Source organism: Tenrec ecaudatus, chromosome 14 (genome assembly GCF_050624435.1).
Source record: "Tenrec ecaudatus isolate mTenEca1 chromosome 14, mTenEca1.hap1, whole genome shotgun sequence".
Taxonomy (NCBI): domain Eukaryota; kingdom Metazoa; phylum Chordata; class Mammalia; order Afrosoricida; family Tenrecidae; genus Tenrec; species Tenrec ecaudatus.
Window position 1 is genome coordinate 75003413 of NC_134543.1, and position 25149 is coordinate 75028561.

General features: G+C 37.7%; 1 protein-coding gene across 3 annotated transcripts in view; it reads right to left on the reverse strand.

Moving 5' to 3' along the window:
• Positions 1–25149, reverse strand: part of SCFD1 (sec1 family domain containing 1) — a 103878-nt gene that overhangs the window by 41601 nt on the left and 37128 nt on the right. For all 3 annotated transcript variants that reach the window (XM_075530485.1, XM_075530484.1, XM_075530486.1), the window contains 4 exons: positions 15880–16019; positions 7710–7800; positions 5671–5744; positions 3936–4017 (listed from right to left, as the gene is read on the reverse strand). In XM_075530485.1, the coding sequence (XP_075386600.1) occupies positions 3936–4017; positions 5671–5744; positions 7710–7800; positions 15880–16019 (387 nt within the window). The remainder of the gene's footprint in view (positions 1–3935; positions 4018–5670; positions 5745–7709; positions 7801–15879; positions 16020–25149) is intronic.

Here is a 25149-nt window from a genome sequence, read left to right on the forward strand (position 1 = left end):
AAATTTTAAGTATACCTACAATGTGAAGTAATGGAAACAGTATTTAATTTTTGACAAGGGAGAATAAGAATTGGAACAAAAAAAGAGACAACTGACATTAAAGGGACACTAACTTTTCTACTAAAATAGAATTTCTTGTGTTATGCTACTTTTTATAATTATATGACATTAAATACTGATGTTCATATGTAAATACTTAAGCATTCTCTTTCATCTATATTAAAAAAACAAATAAAAAACTTGCTCACAGGGATGGATTCCTTAGAATGATCCTACAGAAATAATGTGTCCTACACATGACACTATTTCCCTAATGCAAAGTTAATATAATTCAATATTAACTATTTCTTTAAAATTCAATTCTGTTAGGAAAGGCTGACTTCTTTCAGCTACAGCAAAAGAATTATTCCAAAATGTATAGCTTTAACAAATTCATTCATCATCCTGAATGACATAGCAGCTTGTTTTATAATACTGCTCTGCCAGGGAATTCAACAACATCAGAAGAAACAACTTCTTTCATTAAAAAAATGCCAAATAGCTAGGTGCTAAAACATAATTGTTTAAGTCAGACACGGTGTCATACTACATTATTCTCATACACCTGGCCTTTATTGGCACAAATGAATTTTAAAAACTCATATAAATCCATTAAAAGTCAAATCACAAAAAAGTATCATAAAGAATTACATAAATATATTTCCCTTACAAACAACCATTTATCATCATTCATTTGTTCGTAAACCTACCTACCCATCTCACCATTCTCCATTTAAAACATAAACGAGATTTCTTCATTACCCTTCAATGACTTCTCAACACAATGTCTATAAAGCCTTACTCTCCTAATATTCTGCCTTTCTTTTACTCTTCACTCTAAGTTCACTGGCTTTCCCATTCTAGATAATCAAATATACCAAATTTGTCCCTGTTTTGAGACGTTCTTATTTACTCTGAGAGCCTCACTAACTGGTTCCTACTTATGATTCAGGTCTCAACTCAAACATCATCTTATTAAAGATGACCTCCTTAACTCCTTACTCTAGCACAATCCTTCAGCCATTCTCTATTACCACATACATCACTGGCTTTACATTGCCTACCAATGGCTAAAATAAACATGCTTTCTGTTTACTTTGTGTCTCATCTCTGTCACAACATAAGGTCTAAAGGACCTATAGCTGTGTGTTTACCTGTCAGCAAGGCCTAAAACAATACAGAAACAGACAATAAATATGGCTTAAGAAGTAAATTCAAGATTTTATCAAACCACAAACCTCTCTGACCTATCCCTAAGAAGTACATTCACATAAGTTAGTGATAGGAAGTTTATGATGTTCCATGAGTGAGTTGAAATTATGTACTTTCCAGAAGTATGATGAACTTAACTAATTTTGAGTCCTATAACTCAGTTGTCAGCCTGAGTTGAGCTAAGCATTTCATGGTTTAGCAACTGTGAAAATTGAGACCAGAAAGAAAGTATAAAACTTAAGTTTTTAATAATGGATAAAATAAACAAACAAAAACCCTAAGTCAATGGAAAGCCATAAAAACATCTTTGATCTCAAAGCACCCATTAAATTACCAAAAGAGCTTCTCTGAGATTTGCTTTTAGTTGTCTTTTTAAGATGCATGTAGCACCTAGCACACAGCAGGCACTCAAAAAGATGTTTGTTGAATGGGTCATAAGGTCTTAATTACATAATTATAGTGTTAATTGTAGCTGTATAAAGAAGCTATAATCTTTCACTGAAGTTCATAGGAAAGGGGAATTAAAAGATAATGGAATTCCCCCACAAGCTTTTTGAAGCTTCTTCGAGTTATGATGTTTGCCTTAGCTAAAAGGACTGATCACGCAGGCTTTTCTCATTTTAGAGATGCTACATATGGAAAGAAAATACCAAGTATCAATACCAAGATACAGAAAAAAAAGCAGCAATAATAAACTACTTTGCTTTACTTTATAACTAATTGCTTTACTTTATAACTAATACTGTATTTCTGTTAAAATGCCTCCCATTACATGTTTATAACTAGTGAAGGAACCAATGATAATAAAAGAATTATTAAATTATGCAGGTTTAAATTCTATGCTGCATAATCCCCAGTATCTATCCATATATGCCGTGCTCTAATGCTTTATGACTTTTTAAACGATTAAAAATAAAAAAGGTTTTAGTCCCTTCTCCTAAATCCCAGGTGTTACCACCATCTTTCGTGGCGTCCTGTGGAGTAGTGGTAAAAGCACTCGGCTACTAAATGAAAGGTCAGTGGTTGAAACCCACCAGCCACTTTGTGGGAGAAAGATGTGGTAGTTTGCTTCCATGAGGAATGACAGCCTTGGGATTACAGGGCTTCTCTTTGTTCTATAGGGACACGAGGGGTTGGAATTGACCTGACAGCAGTGGGAGAGAGCACCATCTTGACACAGGCTAACAAGCATAATCAGCAGAAGCAGGTAGTTATCACATGCAACAGATCAAATAAAGAGCATGGGTAACAACCAAGTCCTGGTGCATGGAGTATTTGCCACTAGAATTCAACATCCAAATGATAACAAATGGATCAAGTCAAGGTGACATGGGGTACTTGTAAGGCAATAAGAAAAAGAACTATGATAACATTATAAAGAACCCCCCAATATGTTTGTTTCAAAATCACAGAACAAACGGTGATAGTTAAGAGGTCCCCCCCATTGCTATCAAGTCAAATCTGATGGATAACAACCTTATAGGACAGAGAATAGCTGCCCTAAAGGGTTTTCAAGGCTATAAATCTTTCAAGAAGCAGACTGTGACATCTCTCCCCCCAGGAGCTGCTGGTGGATTTGAACCACCAACCTTTAGCCAAGCAGCTGGGTATTTAACCACTGTCCCACCCAAACTCATCTAAAACTACAAAGTTCACAACCAAGTAATGTAATGAAGTGATATGATTATAGAATGTTTCAGACACTCATATTAAAAAGAGGGATGATTAACTCCGTATTTAAGGAGTCCTGGAGGCATAGTGGCTTGCGGAGCACAAGATCAGTAGTTTGAATACACCAGCTGTTCCATGATGGGAGACTGATGACACTGTCTACTCCTGGAAAGAGTTACAGTCTCAGAAACCCCTTCTACTCAAGAGGGCTGCTAGGAATTGGAATTGACTGGTGGCAGTAAGTACTGAGTTGAGTCAACTCCATATTGAAGTCCCTGGCTGGTACAATGGTTAACACACTTGGCTGCTACAGAGAGGTTAGAAACTTGAGTGCACCAGAGGTACATAAAGAAAGGTCTGGTGATCTACTTCTCAAGAAAAAGAAAATCAGCAATTGAAAACCCCACAATATGCAATTCTATGCTGACACACACATGGAGTTGCCATGTGCCAGAACAGATGGAAAAGCAACTTCTTTTTCTAACTCTGTATTTCTGATGGCACATACAGGTCCGTTACAAATCCCACTGTCACCAAACTGATTCCAACTCACAGTCACAGTGTAAGACACAGTTAAAATTGCCCTGTAGGGTTCCTAAGGCTGTAATCTTTATGGAAGCAGATTGCCACATTTTTCTCCCTTAGAATAAGAGGCAGGTTCTAATTATAAACCAAGTGCTTAGCCCCTATGCCACCAGGGCTCCTTGGTCTACTCTTAGTAAAATAATGTATATCAATGATAGCATTTAGGCAAAGTAACATAGTAAAAAAATGTCAGAAATACTAACATTTATTTACTAAATGTGCCAACTTGGTAAAGTGGAAAGAAACATTTTTCTGGATTCTTAAGTTTCCTCATTTTCAAAAAGGCGAAGGTAATACTGTTAGCACTCATAATTATACCTCATAAAGTTGCAATAAGAGAATGAGATAATGTATACGAAAATACACTGCAAAGAATAAAACCCTATATAAATACAAGTTTGTGCTGTGTGAAAAAAAATTAAATTTACCTTTATGTGCTCTAAAACAGCAGTGGCAACATTTGTATGGAGATCAATAAGTCTTTTTTTTTCAAGAAGTTCTGGCAAAGAACTACAAGCATCAAAAAATTAAATATTAACCATTTAAATTCTCTAAGAAAGTGACATAAACTTTTATAAATTCCACCGTGAGTGTTTTCCTCTGAGGAAACTCAGACCAGTGAAATAGAACAATGAACTCAACTTCCTACCAATTACCTTCAATCTCTATGCTTGTAGATAGTATTTATTATTTTGATAAATGCTTATCTTAAAATGTCTCAAATATCCTTTCTACCATTTCACATTCTGATTCCAAAGTTTGGCAACAACAAAATCAGAATAATAAATATACTTTGACATATATTTAGAAGATTTTTACTTTCTCTCCTCCTTGATGGCATGCAAAATATTTATAAACTACTTAACTTTCAATTAAGATAATAATGGTAGCAATGGTAAAATTAATAATAATGCTACCAAAACGGCATTTTATTATTTGTAAACATCTTTATTGATCAAAAATTTTATTGGGAGCTCTTACAGGTACCATAACATTCCACAGGTCAATCACATCAACAATATTGCACAGCTACCCAAATCAGTTTCAAAGCCTTTTCTTTCTTCTTGAACTCCTTGATATCAACTACCTTTTATCCCTTCCCTCCCTATCCTCCCTGCAGAGGAATGCTTATAATTTTTTCATATATATATATATATGCCAAATCTTACACAATCCAATATATTCATTCACATACAATTCTGTTGTTCCCTCCCATGGAGTTATAGTCATCAGTGCTATCAGCTCCCTCTTCCCCACCTCATTCCCTGTGCCCTCAGGGAACCATTACTCTTGCTAATGTTTCTGGAGGGTTATCTATCTTGGCTTTCATGTACCAAGTGATCTTAAATATACAAATGAACATATGCAAATCTAACATAATTAACGAGGTAAAGCAAACAAAAACCTTAAATGTAAGGGGAAGAAATATAAAAGAACTAGAGGATAGTTATATGGCTCATCAGAACTATACCACCCCCTAGAATTTTCATCCTTTCAGTGTGGCCCTTCCGTGAGGGGCTGTCCAATGATCTTAGAGGTGAGTTTTGGGTCTCCACTACATCCATGCCCCTTCACATTGATTTAGTTCTTTTTGAACTTCTGATACTTTTCCCATCAGCACCTCATGATCACACAGGCTAGTGTGCTTCTTCCATGTGGGCTTTGTTGCTTCCCTGCTAGATGGCTGCTTGTTTCACTACAAGGCTTTAAGACCCCAGACACTGTTATCTTTTAACAGCCGGGCACCATGAGCTTTCTTCCCCACATTTGGTTATGCACCCATTTTGTCTTCAGCAATCATGCCAGGGATGTGAGTATCATACAATTCCACATTATTAGAACAAGCCATTCTTGTACTGAGGTAAGATTTAAGTAGGGGCCCAATGTCCATCTATATATGTATATTTTAAAACCAACACTGTCTTCTTGGTAAAATTTCCCCCATTATATATTTCCAATTAATGAAAGGAGAAAATAATCTGCTAAAACAAAGAGGGAAATAATACTAGTCTCAACATATTAAAAACACAGTTTAGTGCTTTAAACTCAAAGGTATATTTGCTATTACCTAATCCCTTCATTTAAACTATCAACCTTGGTTTGTTTTTTTTTAAGCCTAAATCTTATTAGCAGGATTTCAAAGAGGATACATTGCTTACTTACCTAACAGCAGAGGTTAGCTTAGCAGTATTGTCAGAAAGCATACTTATAGCTCCTTCATCTTCCCCTTCTAGTCCCTTAGAAGGAAAAAGAGTATCCGTAACTTTTCAAAATCCTAGGTCCATGCATAAAAAACAATACATTCCTAAAATTGCTAGAAAAAATAAGATTTATATAACTTAGAACAATACTTCCCTGCAAGGTACAAGTACATGGATGCAGTTTTGACATTTAAAGATAAACTTCTAGTTGTCATCAGTCTAAGTAGTTGGATGACTTAAAACAGCACTTAAGAGGCCTCAAGACTTGTGTATGTAATAAACAGGAGAATGCCAATCTGAAGTTAGGTTAAAGTAAAACAAGCATTACTGGAATATCTAGTTCTAAAATTTAAGTCTCACTTCACATACTATATATTTTGAAAATCATATATTCATATTCTTCTATACATTTGTACACTTCACAATATTTAAAGTTTTTGAAAAACAAACAAAATAACCAAACAAACACTGATGCTTATTGTATGTCAGCATTGTTTCTGTTTTCTGTCTGGGAGATTATGGAAGATCAATTTAATGACCACTCTGTGGTTGTTGCTACCCACTCAGAGGTCTAAGCAGTGGAGGCTTTTATTTCTAGTTTGACAACATTTCTATGGGCACACAATTTACCTATCATACAACTGAACAAGTGTTCCATCCTATCAAGAGGATATGTGATGTTCTTATTGTCAGATCATTTTATTCTTCCATATTTCACTATAATACATCTTACAGCTGTCTAGAAATGTCCTGTAGATTTCTTACACTATTGAAGACACAATTACCAGTACTTCAACTTTTAATTTTTTAAAATAATTTTATTGGGAGCTCTTACAGATATAACAGTCCATAGCTCAATCACATCAAGCAATATTGTATGATTGCTACCACAACCAGTTTCAAAACATTTTCTTTTTTCTTAAACTCCTTGATATCAGCTCCCCTTTTCCCACTCCCCCTGCCCCCCCGAACCGTTATAATATTTTAAAAATCATTTTATTGGGGGTTCGTAAAACTCTTATCACAATCCATCCATTGTGTCAAGCACATCTGTACATTTGCTGCCATCATCATTCTTAAAACATCTGCTTTCTGCTTGAGTCCTTGGTATCAGCTCATTTTTTCCCTCTCTCCCCCTCCCTCATGAACCCTTGATAATTTATAAATTATTATTATTTTGTCGTATCTTACTCATTCCCTTAACCCACTTTTCTGTTGTCCATCCTCCAGGGAGGAGGTTATATGTTAGATCCTTGAAATTGGTTCCCCATAATATTTTCCTACAATAGTTTTGTTGTTTTTTGCCATATCTTACATAGTCCAATATATCCATTCACAAAAAAACCTGTTGTTTGATCCCATCCACTGGGGTTATATAGTCATCAATATTATCTGCTCTCTCTTCACCTCCTCCTCTTCTCTTCCCATACCCCCAGGGAAGCATTACTCCTGCTACTGTTTCTGAAGGGTTATCTATCTTGGCTTTTATGTACTGAATGATCTTAAATATACAAATGAACATAGACAACTCTAATACGATTAATGAGGTAAAATGAATAAAAACCCTAATAGTAGGGAGGAAATATAAAATAACAAGAGGATAGTTATATGGTTCATCAGTACTATACCACCTCCGAGATTTATCATCATTTCCATGCGGCCCTTCTGTGAGCGACTGTCCAATTATCTTACAGGTGGGTTTTGTGTCTCCACTACATTCACGCCCCTTTGCATTGATTTGGTTGATTGTTTTTGAATTTCTGATACCTGTTCCCATCCTCATGGGACACCTCATGATCATACAGGCTGCTGTGGGCTTTGTTGCTTCCCCGCTAAATGGTTCCTTGTTTAACTACAAGCCTGTAAGACCCAAGATGCTATACCTTTTTATGTAAATTAAAAAAATGTTTTTTTCAATTAAAGCAAGAAAGAACATTGAACTCTTCCCCCTTGGGTGTGCTTCTACTTCATTGTAATTCTTAGAAAGCAAAAAAAGCTTACCATAATGCTTTTAAGTCTTTTGACCTCATCTTCTTGCGCTCTGTAAGATTCTAGTTCTTGCTGAACTGATTCTGCAACTTCTGGGAATGGGCTAAAACAATAGTGCACAAGAAAATAACATTAAAAAATTGATTTGAAAAATCTGACACATATATACACATACAGAGCAAGGATTAGTATCATTTTAAACATTCTTATTTGAATGTGAATATATATTTAGTATAAATACAACTATATATATCTTTCTGATATTTCTATTTTAATTCCTTTAAAATGTCCATCACAAGCCGTTAAAGGAGCCCTGATGGTGTAGTGGTTACACACTGGGCTGCAAGTGATTGTATGGTTGCCAGTTTGAATATACTGACAGGAGATACTCTCTGCAGGAGAGAGACTAGGCTTTGAATTCCCATACACATACAGTCTTGGAAACGCACAGAGGGTTGTTATGGGTAAGCATTGACTCGGTGGCAGTGAGTTTGGTGATCATAAGTTATTAAATTTTTTTCTATTCCTTTTCATGATACTAAAAATTCTTTATCCTATGATATTGAAAGAAAAACTAAAAAAGTTGAATGAAAAAACAGAAAAAAATAAGTATAACAAATATCAATTAAATATTACCACTAAAATTAACATCTATTATCAAAGGCATTGGGAGCATTGGAAGCACAGTGGTTAAATCTCAGCAGTTCGAATCTACCAGCTCTTCCTCAGGAGAAAGACAGAGCTTTCTACTCCTGTGAAGTTAGTTTCAAAATCGCACAGAAGCATTTCTACCCTGTCGTATAGGGTATGAGTCGGCACTGACTTGATGGCAGCAAGTGAGATAACACATCTGCAATCATTTGAGTAGACAAGGCATGGGAAGTATCACAGAGTACTATTCTGGAATAATTCTAAATGACTATATGCTGACCTCTTGTCTGTCACTTTGCTGTACTGTGGTGATCTTTCAAATGCCAGCAGTGTTACTCAGAGTGAACAGGTTTCAGCAGAGCTTCCACATGAAGGTAGAACTTGGCAATCTACTTCTAAAACACTGGGCAATGAAAATCTTCTCAATAGCAGTGGACCACTGTCTGATATAATGCCAGAGGTTGGGCCCCTTAGGTTGGAAGACACTCAAAATACAACCGGAGACAGCTGTCCACTCAACGTTGAGTTGATCTTAAAGAGATGGACAGAGAAGCTGTCAGGACTAACTTTTGTGGATGTAAACCAATCCCCAAACTCATTACCCATAAAATTAATTCTAATCATTCACATTTCCAATAATGACTGGGATACATGGAGCACAAAGTATGAATCTATGAAAATGCGAAGTCACTTAAAAAATGGACTGTATTAAGAATGGTAACATAGACACATGTGAGTTGAAATAGAATGGCATAGGAAGAGATCTCTATTTGTGCCCATTCTTAAGAAAGGTGATAAAAACAGTTGTAGCAGTACACTGACAGATTATCAAATCAGATTCAAGTGAAGATGTTGAATGAGAGATATCACTGCTGTCAGTTGGATCCTGGATGAAATCAGAGATGATCAAAAAGACATTTACCCACGTTTCATTATGTAAAAGCATTCAATTGCAAGGATCCTAACAAATTATGGACACACCTTTTGAAGAATGGGAATTCTAGAAAACTTAACTGTGCTCGTGCAGAACTTGTGCATAGACCAAGAGGTAAATGTTCGGAAAGTACAAGGGGATACTGTTGCTGCTAGGTGCTATCATGTCATCTGATGCATAGTGACCGTATGTACAACAGAACAAAACACCGCCCAGTCTGTAATATCCTCACAATTTTTCTTAGGTTGAGCCCACTGCTGCAGTCACTTTGTCAATTCATCTTATCGAGGGCTTTCCTCCTCTTTGCTGCCTCTCCACTTTACCAAGCAAGATGTCCTTCTCCAGAGATTGATGTCTTCTGACAACTTACAGAAAGTACTTGACATGAAGTCTTGCCATCATTGCCTCCAAGAAGCATTCCAGCTATACTTCTTCCTAGACAGATTTGCCTGTTCTTTTGGCAATCTATGCTTCTAACAAAGGGATACTACTTGGATTAAAATCAGGAAAGGTGCACATCCCGGTTGTCAAAGGATACAACCCGGATGCGCACCTCTCCTGATTTAAGACACTGGTCTATAAGAAGAAGAACGTAGCATCATGAATGGAAGAGGGCTCATTAACAACCTTCAGTATGCAAAAATCACCAACTCTGCTTGCTGAAAGCAAGAAGACTTGAAACACTTACAGAGGAGCATCAAAGACTCCAGGATTCCTCTATGGATTGCAACTCAATGTCAAGAAAATGAATATCTGCAAAACTGGAAAAAGACACATCACAATAGAGAACAGATCAAAATGTCAAGAATTTTACTTGAATCCACAGTCCATGCTCACGGAAGTAGCAGTCAAGAAATCAAACAATATACTACACTGGGCAAATCTACAGCACAAGACCTCCTTAAAGAATTAAGGGGCAAAGATGTCACTTTGAGGACTAAGGTATGCTTGACCCAGCCATGACACTTTCAATTACCTTCCAAGTATGAGAAAGCTGGAAACTGAATATAGAAAACTGACAAAGAATGAACACATTTGAACTATATGCTGGTGAAGATGAATGGATATACCACGAACATCCAGAAGAACAAATAGATCTGCGTTGGAAGAAGTAAAACTAGACTGCTCCTTAGAAGGGTGGGTAGTGAGACTTCATGCCACATCCTTTATGCATGGTATCAAAAGGGACCAATCCACAGAGAACATGCTTGGTAAAGTGAAAAAGATGAAGATTCTCAACAAGATGAAGTGACCATAGAGTGGCTACCACAATCAGGTCAAAACACAGCAACAGTTGGAAGGCTGATGAAAAACCACGCAAGTGTTTGGTAGTACTGTACATACAGTGCCAATGAGTAATGTAATCCTTATCAGTCCAACCAAGGTAGGTACTATTAACACCTACCTTCAACACCTACCTACCTAATAATACCTTAAAATAGAGGGCTCTAGTGTAGCAACAATGAAACTCAAAACCTTCCTCTAGTTCCTGAACGCTTCCTCCCCTCCCAATTATCATGACCCCAATTCTACCTTGCGGACCTGGTTATACCAGAGGATGTACAGCGGTGCAGTAGGGATCTGGAAACACAGGGAATCTAGGACGGATGAACCCCTCAGGACCAGCGGTGGGAGTGGCAACACCGGGAGGGAAGGGGGTGTAGAAAGGGAGAACCGATCTTGGCGATCTGTGTAACCTCCTCTCTGGGAGATGGGCAATGGGAGGGTGGGTGAGGGGAGACGCCGGGCAGTGTAAGATAAGATAAAGTAATTATTTATAAGCTATTAAGGGACCAGGGGGAATGGGGGAATGGGGAGGGATGGGGAGGGGAAAAAAGGAAACCGAGCTGATTCCAGGAACCCAAGTGGAAGGCGAATTTTGAGAATGACGAGGGCAACGAATGTATAAGGGTGCTTTGCTCAACTGATGTATGTATGAGCCCCAATAAAAAGATTTATTAATTAAAAAAAAAAGGGCTCTGGTATCTCTTAGAACTGTGTTTCATTCCCAACATTGCCAATGAAAGCTGGGTGACTTTGGGGAAGTTATTTAATATTCATTAACACACTTAATCGTTATAACAAGTTTCTAAAATTAGTAGTTAAAATGATCATTCTTCCATTTTATTGATGAGAAAACTAGTTCAGGGGGGTTTAGGTCACTATGGTATCTTCGCATCTTTGTGCCCACATTACTATTTCCAGGACAAAGAACTAGATTTGGGTTTTGATATTGGGTTTCTGAAAACAGCTCAAGCAATTAAGGCACTTTTCCCCTTTCTAAAACACCCTGGGGACAAAGAAGCTACATGAGCATCACACCTGGAGACCTTTAAGAAGGGGAGGGGACATAAAACTGCTATGCGCATTCATTGTTTAAGACTGATCATAACTATGCAGTAAGGCCTGAGTGATGTACATTATTGAAGTCCCAAAAACTAGGGGATTCTGGATTTTGGAACTTCCTTTTTGAACATCTTGGGTGTGGTGAAAACATCATGGCACATCCCTGAAGACAAGGAAGTCTCATGATTTTCTCTCATTTCTTGCCTGATGCATCTCTTTTCTGGTCATAATACATGTAACTTTTAAATATAGGTAGCGCTGTGAATTTTGTGAGTCTTCCTAGTGAATTATTGAGACCACCATGGCTAGGATGTAAATTATCTTTGCATTTTAGGGATTGGCCTTGTACAGATATTATTTATGTAGTATTACAGTATAATCTTCAGATTATAAGGTCTATCTCTTTCTATGAATTAAAAACTAAAATTCTTATTATTGATCTGACCTCTTAGATTATTCCTAAATCATAGGGTCTAAAGAAAACATCCAAAACATATATGTTTAAATAGAGTTTCCCTTAATCTTTCTTAGAGAATATCAACTTTAAAATTAACTAAGATATTCTCCATACTTATGATTATGTGTTCCTAGACTGGAGCATGTACACAGATGTGGATAAGAAATAAGAGTCAAGACACACGTAGGCCAGGAGCAGGAATGGGAAGAGCAATACCAGAAGGGAAGGGAGAAGGGTGGGAGGGGAAGGGGGAACCGATCATAATGATCTACACACAACCACACACACCCCTCCAGGGTGAAGAACAAAGGAAACCATGGAAGAAGGGAGACAGTAGTTGGTGTGATATGAAAATAATAATTTATCATCTATAGGGTGGGGGAGAGGGGGATAAAAAGAGGAGCTGATACCAAGGGCTCAAGAGAAAGAAATTGTCCTCCCCCCAGAAGAACTCACTTCAGAGGACAGCACTGAAGCTACAGCTCAGGGAGAAGGACCCATCTTGATCAGAGCACATGGGAACAAACAAAGGGGGAGGCAAAGAGAGTGGAGCACATCCTGGCCCACCAACCCCCGAGGACAATATTTCTGCCCACAGCAGCCAATGCACAGAGAGGACCATAGGGCCGGCCCCACCAAGAGACATGACATCCCTCACTGACCCATAGTGCTTCGAAGGACAACAATGGAGACACAGTATGGGAATTGTGCCTGATCTGATCCCACCACACCCAGGCAAAACACTAAGGGCGTCAACAGAACAGCAAGGGAAGCACAGCAATGAAGTTCCTGGGGAGTACCAAAAATAGACTTTGGGGCCAAGCATGGCACCCCATCAGAACAACCAGAAAACACTCCGAAAGGTCAACAAACAGACCTGGCAGTATTTGTAGGCTTTTTTTTGGTCATTGGCTTTTTTGTTGTTGTTTTGTTTTCCTTTGTAGCTTTGTTTTGCTGTCTTGTTTTTGTGATTACTGTCTCTGCATGTCTATCTAGTTAAGATAGGCAGGATAAACAATCCGGAGGAGAAAACAACAGGACTGATGGTTCTGGGGGGACAGAGGAGAGGAGGAGGCAAGGGAAAGGAAGTGGGTGTTAACAAACCCAGCAACAAGAGAACAGTGGTGATCTAAAACCGATGGCGAGGAGGGTGTAGGAGGCCTGTTAGGGCTTGATCAAGGGCAATGTAAATCAGAGGAATTACTGAAACCCAAAATAAAGGTTGGACATGATAATGGGACAAAAGGAAAAAGGAAAGTAAAAGGAAATAACGGGAAGAACTAGGAGGAAAAGGGCAGTTATAGAGGTCTAAAAACAGGCATTTACATATGTAAACATATTTATGTATGATGATAGGGAAATCTATTTACATATGGACACAGGGCCTCTACTCAAGTACTCCCTCAACACAAGAACACTTTGTTTTAATAATCTGGCATTCCATGATGCTCACCTTCCCGGGAAGATTGCTGAAGACAAAGGTAGTGCATAAGCAAATGTGGTGAAGAAAGCTGACAGTGACCAGCTATCCAAAGATATAGCATCCGGGGGTCTTAAAGGATTGAAGATAAACAAGCAGCCATCTAGCTGAGAAGCAACAAAACCTACATGGAAGAAGTACACCAGCCTGTGTAATCATGAGGTATCGATAGGATCAAGTATGAAGCATCAAAGAACAAAAAATTATATCATTGTGAATGAGGAGTGTGGAGTGGAGACCCAAAGCCAATCTGTATGCAACTGGACATCCCCTTACAGAACGTTTGTGGGGAGGAGATGAACCAGTCAGGGTACAGTATAGCACTTATGAAACATACAACTTTCCTCTAGTTCTTTAATGCTTCCTCCCTGCGACTATCATAATCCCAATTCTACCTTACAAATTTGGCGAGACCAGAGGATGAACAGTGGTAGAGATAAGAACTGGAACATAGAATCCAGGACAGATAAACCCCTCAGGAACAATAATGAGAGTAGCAATACCAGGAGGGTAAGGAGAAAGTGAGGTAGAAAGGGGAAACCGATCACAAGCATCTACATATAACCCCCTCCCTGGGGGACGGACAACAGTCATCTGACAGTGTAAGACATGACAAAATAATAATTTATAAATTATCAAGGGTTCAGGAGGGAGGGAGGGAGTGGAAAATGAGAAACTGATACCAAGGGCTCAAATATAAAGAAAATGTTTTGTAAAAAAAAAAAAGAAAATGTTTTGAGAATGACGAGGGCAACAAATGTACAAATGTGCTTGACACAATGGAAGGATGCAGGATTGTGATGAGTTGTATAAGCCCCCAATAAAATGATCTAAAAGAAGGCTTGAAGATAAATAAGTGGCCATCTAGTTGAGAAGAAACAAAGCCAAATGGAAGAAGCACATCATCCTGTGTGAGCATGGGGTGCCGATAGGATCAGGTATCAAAGACCCAGAACATAAAATCATATCATAGTGAATGAGGGTGAGTGTGGACTAGATACACAAAGCCCATCTTTAGGCAACTGAACTTCCCCTTACAGAAGGTTCGCGAGGAAGAGACAAGACATTCAGGGTGCAGTATAGCATATTTAAAACATAATTCTACCTTACAAATTGGGCTAGACCAGAGTATGTACACAGGTACAGAAAAGAGCTGGAAATAAAGGGAATCCAGGTCAGATAAACCCCTCAGGACCAATATTGAGGGTAGGGATACCAGGAGGGTAAGAGGAAGGTAGGGGAGAAAAGGGGAACCAATCACAACGATCTACTCATAACCCCCTCCCAGGGGAATGGACAACACAAAAGTGGGTGAAAGGAGACATAGGTCAGTGTAAGACATGAAAAAACAATAGTAATTTATAAATAATCGGGGGTTCATGAGGGAGAGAGGATGGGGGAGGGAGGAGAAAAATGAAAAGCTGATTCCAAGGGCTCAAGTAGAAAATGTCTGGAAAATGATGATGGCAACAAATGTACAAATGTGCTTGACACAATGGATGTATTGCTGGGACTTTGTTCAAAGAAGCCTCCAGGTCAGTGGTTCTCAACCTGGGGGTCCAACGACCCTTTCACAAGGGTCGCCCAATTCATAAGAGTTGCAAAATTACAGTGATGAAGTAGAAACAAAAATAATTTTATGGTTGGGGGGGTTTCCACATATGAGGAACTATATTAAAGGGCTGTGGCATTAGGAAAGTAGAGAACCACTGCTCTAGGCAGATTAAAATTGCCAACCTTTCGCAGCAAACAAGTACTTAATTGTTCATGATACCCAGGATATCTAGGCTTTCTGCTTCTCTTTCACTAGTGGTTACTGAGTCAAGAAGTACCCTAAATGTTAAGTGGACATAGCTGCAGGTGAAATATGTATTTTTCACCCATTACTTCTAATGTAACTTAAGGCTTAACTATTCTCATCACATATACCTAAAAATTAGTCTTGTACAAGACATAGATCAAGAAGGAAAAACTCCCATCTCAATGTTTCCCCATCACAAAAACCTGTTTACTTAAAGACAGAAATGCTTCTGTAGAGGGTAGCAAAGATAGCAACAAATATTAGGAAGACTCTTATTGAAAAGGGAAATTGTCTCTGTAAAAACAAAAAACAACAGAAACCTAGACATCAAGAACTAAACAATTAAGATACATATCTATAGAACTATCAAGTTATAATTTAATTATACCTTCCACTCACGGTGGGAATAAAACATAATCTTGAGGGGGCTTGAAAAAAATCATAATATTTTTATTACAAAAGTATTAATATTTAAGGGATGAATCTTTTACATCCTGATGGTTTCTTACTTACCTTCCTTTATGTTTCTGCCAAAATTTATCAACTGGTGTTAAGTCGTAAGATTTCTTATTTTTTCTCTTTGGCCTGGCACCAGCTGGAGAATTTTCCATTCCTGAAGATTCTTCCAAATTAACTCTGTTTAAGTGGAAATCCTAGGACAAAGTTATCTCTGTTAAATAACTTTTCTAAGTTTAAGAGCCAAAAAATTTCTTCAACAAGGAAAATGCTCAAGAAAGATCCTTCCTGACTTTTCTATCATTTGCAAGTGCAAAATACAATAAGAAATTTAAAAGCTCTCCATCGGTTTTGTTACATGCAAATTTAAATTGTTTATGTATTTTCATTAGTTACATGTGTAATTTCAGTAAAGCAACATGATTAAAATGTTTAGCAATTTATCAAGAGTAAAAGCCATGCTAAGGTTCATGTGTGTTCTTAGAAAAATATTTATGCATACCAAGATTAAATTTACTGGAGGGGAGGTTAAAGAAAAAAAGGAGGGGGTATATTTTAAATTTCATTGAAAACAATGGGATTAGCATTACACATATTCTGTATCTCACTCTTCTCATGTGGTGTACTCAAGAGCTATTTTTTATCTGTACATACACATCTACCTCAGCTATTTTTACGTTTATATATAGACAACTATGACTGCAGGGTTGTCCAATGGTAGCTGTATTAATTTATTTGACCAGTCCTCTTGATACTTGGTTGCTTTTAGTAACAAATTTATTCTTAAATATAATTTTTCAACTCTTGGAGCAATTTAGGCTATAATAATAGCATTCTCTTTCACATTAACTCTAGGAACCAGTCAGATCAGTAGGTGCTAAATTATTTTGCTTTGGACTAATTTTACTCATGTAAAGCTGGATTTTGTTGTGCCCTTTCTCCAAACTGGCCCCCCCAAAAATAAAAGCCCACCTCACAAATATATAAAAAACAGAAAAAACGTATTCTATAAAATATTTCCCATTCCTGAATTAGACCAAAGGGTTTCTCAATAGTGTTTTAAGGCTCAACTCTTACTGTAAGAACAGTGAGCTGGAGGTAAAACATGAGTATAAACAAATGCGTATCAGTAAAGAATGAGCCCCACCCCCCAAATAATTCACATCGAGACATAAACTAGCATGACTATTATACAATCATCTTAATCCTAAGATATTGCTTAAGGTTTTTTATTAATAATTAAATTTCTAGGTCCTAGCAAGTCAAATATATAGGATCTAATTTACTGTTTCCATAAAACACACATTCTGAGATAAATACTAACTTTCTGAAATAAACCCCTTATAGTGCTTTCCATTGTTCACAGAAATAAAAAACAAAATGTATCCACTGCCACTGACACAATTCTGACTATTAGCAACCCTTTAGGACACAGTAAGAAGTGTCCCAAAGCCTTTCCAAGGGTACAAATCTCTACGGAAACAGATTTCCACATCTTTCTCCTATGGAGCCGATGGTGGATTTGAATTGCTGACCTTTCAGTTTGCAGTGAAATGCTTAAACCAGTGAGCCACCAGGGCTCCTTAGATTAAAAAAATAAAAGCAAACATGTAAAATCCGTCAATATCTAATGGGCCATAGTAGAGAAAGTTACACGTTTACTGCCCGTCAAATAAAATATGGAAGCAATGAGGTAGCTCTGTTGTATTTACATGAGGTTCATAAAACAGGAAATCACATATAAGTAGTTGTAAAACTTCTCCTTTGAAAGATGCAAATCTGAGATGTACAGAATTAGGTAAATTGTCCAAGGTAAAACAGAAATATGGCAGACCCAAAATGAAAACCCACTACAACAGACTAGGAGGAGTCTGGTGGCATAAGGGTTCAGCATTCTGCTACCAATCACATGGCTGGTTAGAAGCCAACTGGGTGCTCTTTGGGTAAAAGACCACAACCAAGACAATCCTATGGGTATGTTCTCCTGTCACGATGGTTCAAACAATGAATAAAAAATTGTCTCCAGGGAATCTAACAACAGTTTGACTTTAGAGGTACTGTTTGTCAATATTATGCTAATTCTGTACTGGATACAGGGATACTAGAATCAGGTTCTATCATATGAGGTCCCCGGTAGTCACGGTAGCACAGTGTGGACAGCCATAAAAGGCATCATTAGACTTAAGGACTAGAGACAGTTGCAATAAGTGGTTAAGATTTAAAAAAAAGTGAATGCAGATTACTATCTATTTCAAACTGTTACTACTCTTATGTCTTTTCTGGAAACTCATGTCATCCTAAGTGTATCGCTGACCTTATTTACCCATCCCCATACCTTCACTGCATTCTGTGTAACACAGCACAATTGTTCAAAAGCATTTTAAACAATATTTATATTAATATATCTACATAAATATTAGTAGCTACAACTGAGAAGTCTTGACTTTAAAAGTTATCTAATCAAACAAAAGATACAAAGAGAGGGAAACACCTTTAAATAGTTAAGCTTTATTAACTAGCATTATTGGTAAAGAACTATTTCCACAATGATCACAGAGTTAATTCAATATATAAAAGTTTCTTACTAGTAAAATTACCACTTTACAAATGAGTGGATATTATTTGTTACCAATATATTGATGAAACATTTAAAAGAAAACAAAATGATAATGGAATAAAAGGTATTAAGAATTCTGAGAAATAATAGCAACAAGCAATTGCCTGTTGTTTGCATGATGGCAAAACAAACGAGGTAAGACAATTTTCAACCAGGGAATTAGAACATTCTGTGCTGTAGTCAACTGTGTTGAAGAAATTCAAGGCTATGAACTGTCAGAACCAGTTTGCCAAATCTTCCTTCAACCACGTGTTGGTGGGTTTGATAGACCAACCTTTTACGTGGTAGTCCAGCACTTACCCATCTGCGAGCGACACAGAGAAACTCTTCACAGTGCAATTATGTTACACTAGCATGTTGAGTCCCTGGGTAGTACAAATGGTTAACACATTTTGCTCTGTAACTGTATGCTTGCTGGTTTAGTCTACCCAGAGGTGCCTTGGAAAAAAGTCCTGGCGATTTCTTCCAAAAACTCAAGTCAATGAAAGCCTTACATAATACAATTCTACCCGACACACACAGAGTGTTCATGAGTTGGAATCAACTCAAGCAACTGGTTTATACTGTGTGTACACACATATATGCATATATACTAATATACAGAGAGACTTCAAATAGTTCATGGAAAAAAACTTAAAGATTATGTAACTTTTACATAAACTTTTTGAAGCCCACTGGTTTCTACACTATTGATCTATACTAAAAAGGAGAGTTGGCTAGGTAGTGGTTAAGTGCTTGACCCCTCACTGAAAGGTGAGCAGTTCGAACCTGACCAGCATGGTAGAAAGATGTAGCCACCTGCTTTCCTAAAGATCACAGGTCTGGAAACCTATGAAACAATTCTACTCTGTTCTAGCTGGTTGCTATGAGACAGAACCAACTCCAAGGCAAAGGGTTGCATTTGGTTTAACACACACACACACACACACACACACACACACACACACACACTTGCAGTATTAAGATTTTTGTAGTATTTAAAATAACTGAAAATCCCTACAGACACATTGCTGGCAATATGAAAATATTTTCTACCCACCTTCATGTGGTAATGCAACCTTTACAAGCAATTTCTCCCGATTCTAGAAAAGCTAGTAAATAATTTGGGCCTTAATGATTCGGATGTAAATTAATATGGCCCTTTTAGCCATAATTCCCTTTGTGATGTACTATGATTGTAGACTCTGTCTATGGCTACAATCTCATTTTGGAGGGAGTTCTCTGCTACTCTAATGGACAAGACCCAAGTAGAGGGTGTGAACCAAGTCACTCCCTTTATTTCCTTGGGAATCTGATCAGCTGAAAGACAAAACCACGCCTCCATTAAAGCCAATCTCCAGTGTATAAGAGCCAGCTTGGACACAAAATGAAATCCCAAACCTATTGGAAAAACATATTTAAGGCCCCTTTCTGAAGTAGTAGAGGCCAAAAACAGAGGCACCAGAGACTACGGCAAAGAAGCCAAGTTGAGACCAGAGACAGAGACAGGTGGGTTTCCTGGTCCACTGAGGCAGAGGCCAAGGGGCCATGTGACTGAGAAAGCCGAGAACCAGAGAGAGATTTCACTGCTGGCTGTTGCTAGGGACCAATGACGGTATTCTTAGTGTCTACCTGTTAACTCCCCTAATAAGCCCCCTATATAATTATATTACATGTGATTTCTGTGAGGTCGCTGCCAAGACGTAGAGAACCCAGCATACATGTAGAGTGGTATGGGAGGAATGGTTGATGTCAAAATAGGTAAAGAAGGATGGACTGTTGGCATATGTCTGATCTCGACCATGTGGCAACATGGACATCGGGGTTGGATATGACCACGACCATGCCATTTTTGCAGTGATTTACAGCTGCACTGTAATGTAGTTACCATGAGTCAAAAGAGAACCTGGAATAGGGCTATCTTGATTGGGAGGGAGCAGTATGTGTAAAATACACACTGGATTTCTAAGAGTTCTAGTATAAAAAGAAAATATTTAATGAATGTTTTCAATTACATGTTGAAATGCTAATGTTTTGAATATACTTGGTAATATACAGTATCAAAATAAAATTAAACCTTTTTACTTTCTTAATGTAGTGGCTATAAAATTAAAAATTCCACCTGTAGCTTGCATTGTTGACTCAGTGCCACTAACTTTCACCAATGATGACAAGAATCAATTTTAAAGTAAATGAGTACAACAGAAGACAAAGGGAAGAAAAATCTCATTTGGAGTGTTTGTAAAATTATTAAATTGAAAAATGAAATCCTTTGTAAGGTACCCTATTATAAAAACAGATAAAATAAGCATTATATATTCCCAAAGCAAGGAGAATGTAAGGAGAAAATAGCATAGCAACTAATACTAGATTATTGATGAAATCTGAAGTTCATAAACTCTTTTTTCTTCTAAATTAATTAAAAATTTACTCCCAATTCAAAAATAGTTACAATTGTAAAGTTAAAGTGCAAAATCACTATTTAAAAGAAAATTAATAAAATCAAGGCATCCGAGTACACACCTATAAACTATTTTCAGTCAAGTATATTAGATGATTATCCATGTTCTAAATTTTTAGGGCAAACACATTCAAAATAAAAAGTGAATTGTAATTTCAAGTCAACATTTCCTATCTAGAACATTTACTCCATCTTGTGGAAGAAAAGAGTATAAAAATTTGTCCAGTTATGACAAAATATCAAAAACACCGCTTTTAATAACAAAAACATGGCAGTTATAGCTCATGACATCTCATTGTTCACATCTACAAGTGGCATTAAAATTAACTAACAGGATTACATCAATGTGAATTGTGTAATTTATTACAAGCAAATATGTCAGTCATTCATTTTGTAAGACTGAAATATGAATGCTTCTGACAAAAGATTGCTTAAAGAATAATATGGAATCGGAGAATCCACCCTAAGAGAGTAGCTAGAGATGTGTATTGCTCAAAAGAGCAACAAACAACAAAAATAGCAGAAATAATAGTGCCAGTGTCCAACAACAGGGAATCTAACACTCCAAGCTCTGGTGTTAGCATTACACCTGGTAAACAACAGACACTTAATTGCTGAATTGTGGGAGGATAGAAGGTTGTTCATAAACTTTTAACTTTGTGAAATATAGAAGATTGGGGTGTACGGGGAGGGAGGGGAAAATGAAGAGCTGATACCAAGGGCTCATGTAGAAATAAAATGTTTTGAGACTGATGAGGGCAACAAATGTACAAATAAATGTGCTTGACACAATGGATGGATATATGGATTGTGATAAGACTTGTAAAAGCCCCCAATAAAATGATTAAACTAAAAAAAGATTAAAATAAAAACGGAAATCCTATAATTTGCTTCCACCCTACTATATTAATTACTATTTTAAAAAGGATTCTATCAAAGACTGCAAGGAAGAATATAAAAGTTTATTCTAAAAATTCATTTCATAGTCCTTATTCTTTTTTTTAATCGTTTTATTAGGGATTCATACAATTCTTATTGCAACCCATACATACATCAATTGTGTAAAGCACATTTGTACATTCATTGTCATTATTCTTATTGCACTTTGTATTACTGAGAACTTCATCAAAGACCTTATCTAGACCTGTCTGTTTAACCTTGTTGCTGCTCTGGGATCTATATCTCAATTTTAAATCCTGACAACGTGTATGTACCATGGTTACTTATGCATATGCTTCATTTCCCTAGCTGCAAGAATCATATTCTTCAATTTACTCACCCATATTCAAGAGGGAGCCCAGGAACTCTTCAAGTTCGAGAAAGAACCCCTAGATCTCTCTGCTCTGGAGAGCCTCCACTGGTCTCTATTACACCTCTGGTGTGAATGAAGAGGCAATGCTTGAAGTTTAGGTTCTTTTTAAGACCTTCAACTGTTGGTTCTCATTTAGCCATCTAGGTCTTACCAACTCAATCTAACTTATACCAACACTATTTTAATAAGCTCATTAATTCCCCAGACACTTTTGGATCCCTTTTTCATTCTTACCCAACGACTGAGAACTTTTCTTTCATAATCTTTAGATCTCATGCTCAATCACCAGCAAGTCTCCAATTTTCAGTTTCGCCTTCAAACTGCTTATACTTTCGTGCTCCAACGCAACTCCAATTGGCTGGCAACCTCAGAAAATAGCATTCTTTAGCCCAGTCTCAGTGGGCTTGGGGCTGGGGGGCTTCCTTCTGATCCCACACCTTTTACATGCCTTCTCTAAAACCACCCCTGATTTGAAAATGTGTTAACAGCCCCCACCACTGGTTCTCACTTCCATTTTTGCCTCCTCCATCTGTATGTAGCAGTATCTGAAATCACTTTGGAATATGGAAGGAGTATCTAATGGCAACTAACAACAAGGCAGAAGCCAGGGATGTTGTTAAACCAGGGTAACTCTAAAAATAAATAGATATAACTAAGTAAGGCCCCAAATTATGAAACAAAAAAGGGGGTGGCCCAAATGCCAGCAGTGCCAAGGTTGAGAAATCCTAGTCTATGCTGCTCACACCTACCACAGACAGTCTTTTCTCTGGCACCATTACCTTTTCTCTTGGTCGGTCCCACTGGAAACAGCTGTTACATTATCTCCCTTTAAAAAACCATGATTTCACACCTTTGCCAACAATCACCCCTTTCTGTCTTTTAACTGGTCTCATTTCTTCCCTTGGGACCTCAAAATCTCTTTTCTATAAGGCTGTTAGTGACATTCTTAAAATGTACACTAGGCTTAAATTACCATATATACTTGAGTAAAACCCGACCCGATGTCAGCTGATGCACCTAATTTTACCACAAAAGCTGCATTAAAAATGTGTTGAAAAAACCCGGCTTATACACGAGTATAAATGGTATTTGCTCAAAATTGTATATGGCTTCCCATTTCCCTTAAACTAAAAACCACCGTGCTGACAATGGGCCTTCAACAGCCTACACCATCTTGCTTCCCATGCGTGCTTTATAAAGCAGGACTCCTTTAGGGTTGTCCGTTATTGCTCCTTCCCTTCTCTCTGGCATCCTCTTTAGTGTTTTATCCCTAGACTGTGGAAACTGCTTTGATAAAGTCATTCATCATCTCTACATTGTCACATGCAATCATGTCTCATCCTCAGTACTTCTCCTCGTTCATCCTTCTTTCCTTTTCGACACAGTTAATTACGTGGTTTCTACAGTTGCCATACTTCAAGTTGCTCCATCCTATACACTGCTGCCCCCACTAATTTCCCGGCCCTCTAAATTTTGAAATGCCTGGTGGTTCAGTTTTTGGAACCCTTTTCTACTGCTTTGGTGATCTCATATTGTTTCTTGGTGTTATTACCATATGTATATGGGCCATCTAGAAATTTCTCTAGCCCAGCCTGCCTTTCCTTTTTTTGAAAAATTATTTTACTGGGGCTCTTATAACTCTGACAACAAACCACACAATTGTGTCAAGCACATTTGTACATATGTTGCTATCATTTCTTTCTAGACATCTACTTTCTATTGAGCCCTTGTGTCCCAGATGTGATTACATTGCTTGAGCAAATTAATACTTCTCCTGGTACATGGTATGCAGCTATTGATCTGGCTAATGCCTTCTTCTCCATACCAGTCTCAAAGGACCACCAGAAGCAGTTTGCCTTCCCCTGGCAGGGGCAACAATATACTTTCACAACTCTCCCCCAGAGGTACATCAACTCTTCTGCCCTGTGCCATAATTTAGTCCGAAGGGACCTTGACCACCTGTCTATTCCACAAAATGTCACACTGGTCCATTATATTGATGACATTATGCTGATTGGACCCAACATTGGTACAATATCTGCGTACAAGGGGTTGGGAAATTAACCCAACAAAGATTCAGGTACCCTCCACATCAGTAAAATTTCTAGGAGTCCAGTGGTGTTGGGCATGTCGAGCTATTCCTACTAAAGTGAAGGATAAGCTATTACATTAAGCTCCCCCAACGACTAAAAACGAGGCACAACGCCTAGTGGGCCTCTTCGGATTTTCGAGGCAACATATTCCTCACTTGGGTGTTCTACTTTGACCTATTTATCAAGTGACACAAAAAGCCTCCATTTTTGAGTGGGGCCCAGAACAAGAAAAGGCTCTTCAACAAGTTCAGGCTGCCGTGCAAGCTGCTTTGCCACTGGAACTAGTAACTGGCAGCCCTCAAAAACTTGAAGGACTGCTAGTGTCTCACTGCTTTATAATTTAACTGTTAATTTCTTGTATTATCTATCTGTATATTATTTAACGGCTTATTTCTTGAATTATATATCTATCTTTATAAGTATATTTGTATATAATTACTAGCAATCTGGCTTGTCTCTCTAGAGAACCCTGTCCAACACACCTTGGTATCAGCTTAAAGCTCTTTCTTCTTTTTTAAAACAATCGTTTTATTAGGGGCGTCTGACTCCCTACACATAACTACCTACTCAACATATCCAGCTGTATATCTTAATAGGTATCTCACACTCAGCATTTCCAGTACTAAACATCTGATTTTCCCCTAGGACCCACTCTCTTCCATACCTTCCCCATCCCAATAAATAATTACATATTTCCATTCGAAAGAGCAAAACCCTGAATGGCTCTTTCACTTAGATCTCAAATCTAATACACCAGCAAATCCTATGCCTGCATTTAAAGGATAATCACAACCTTCACCAGTTCCATCCTGGAGCAAGCCATCATCTCTTGCTACAATAATTCCCGCAACCTTTTAACTAGCCT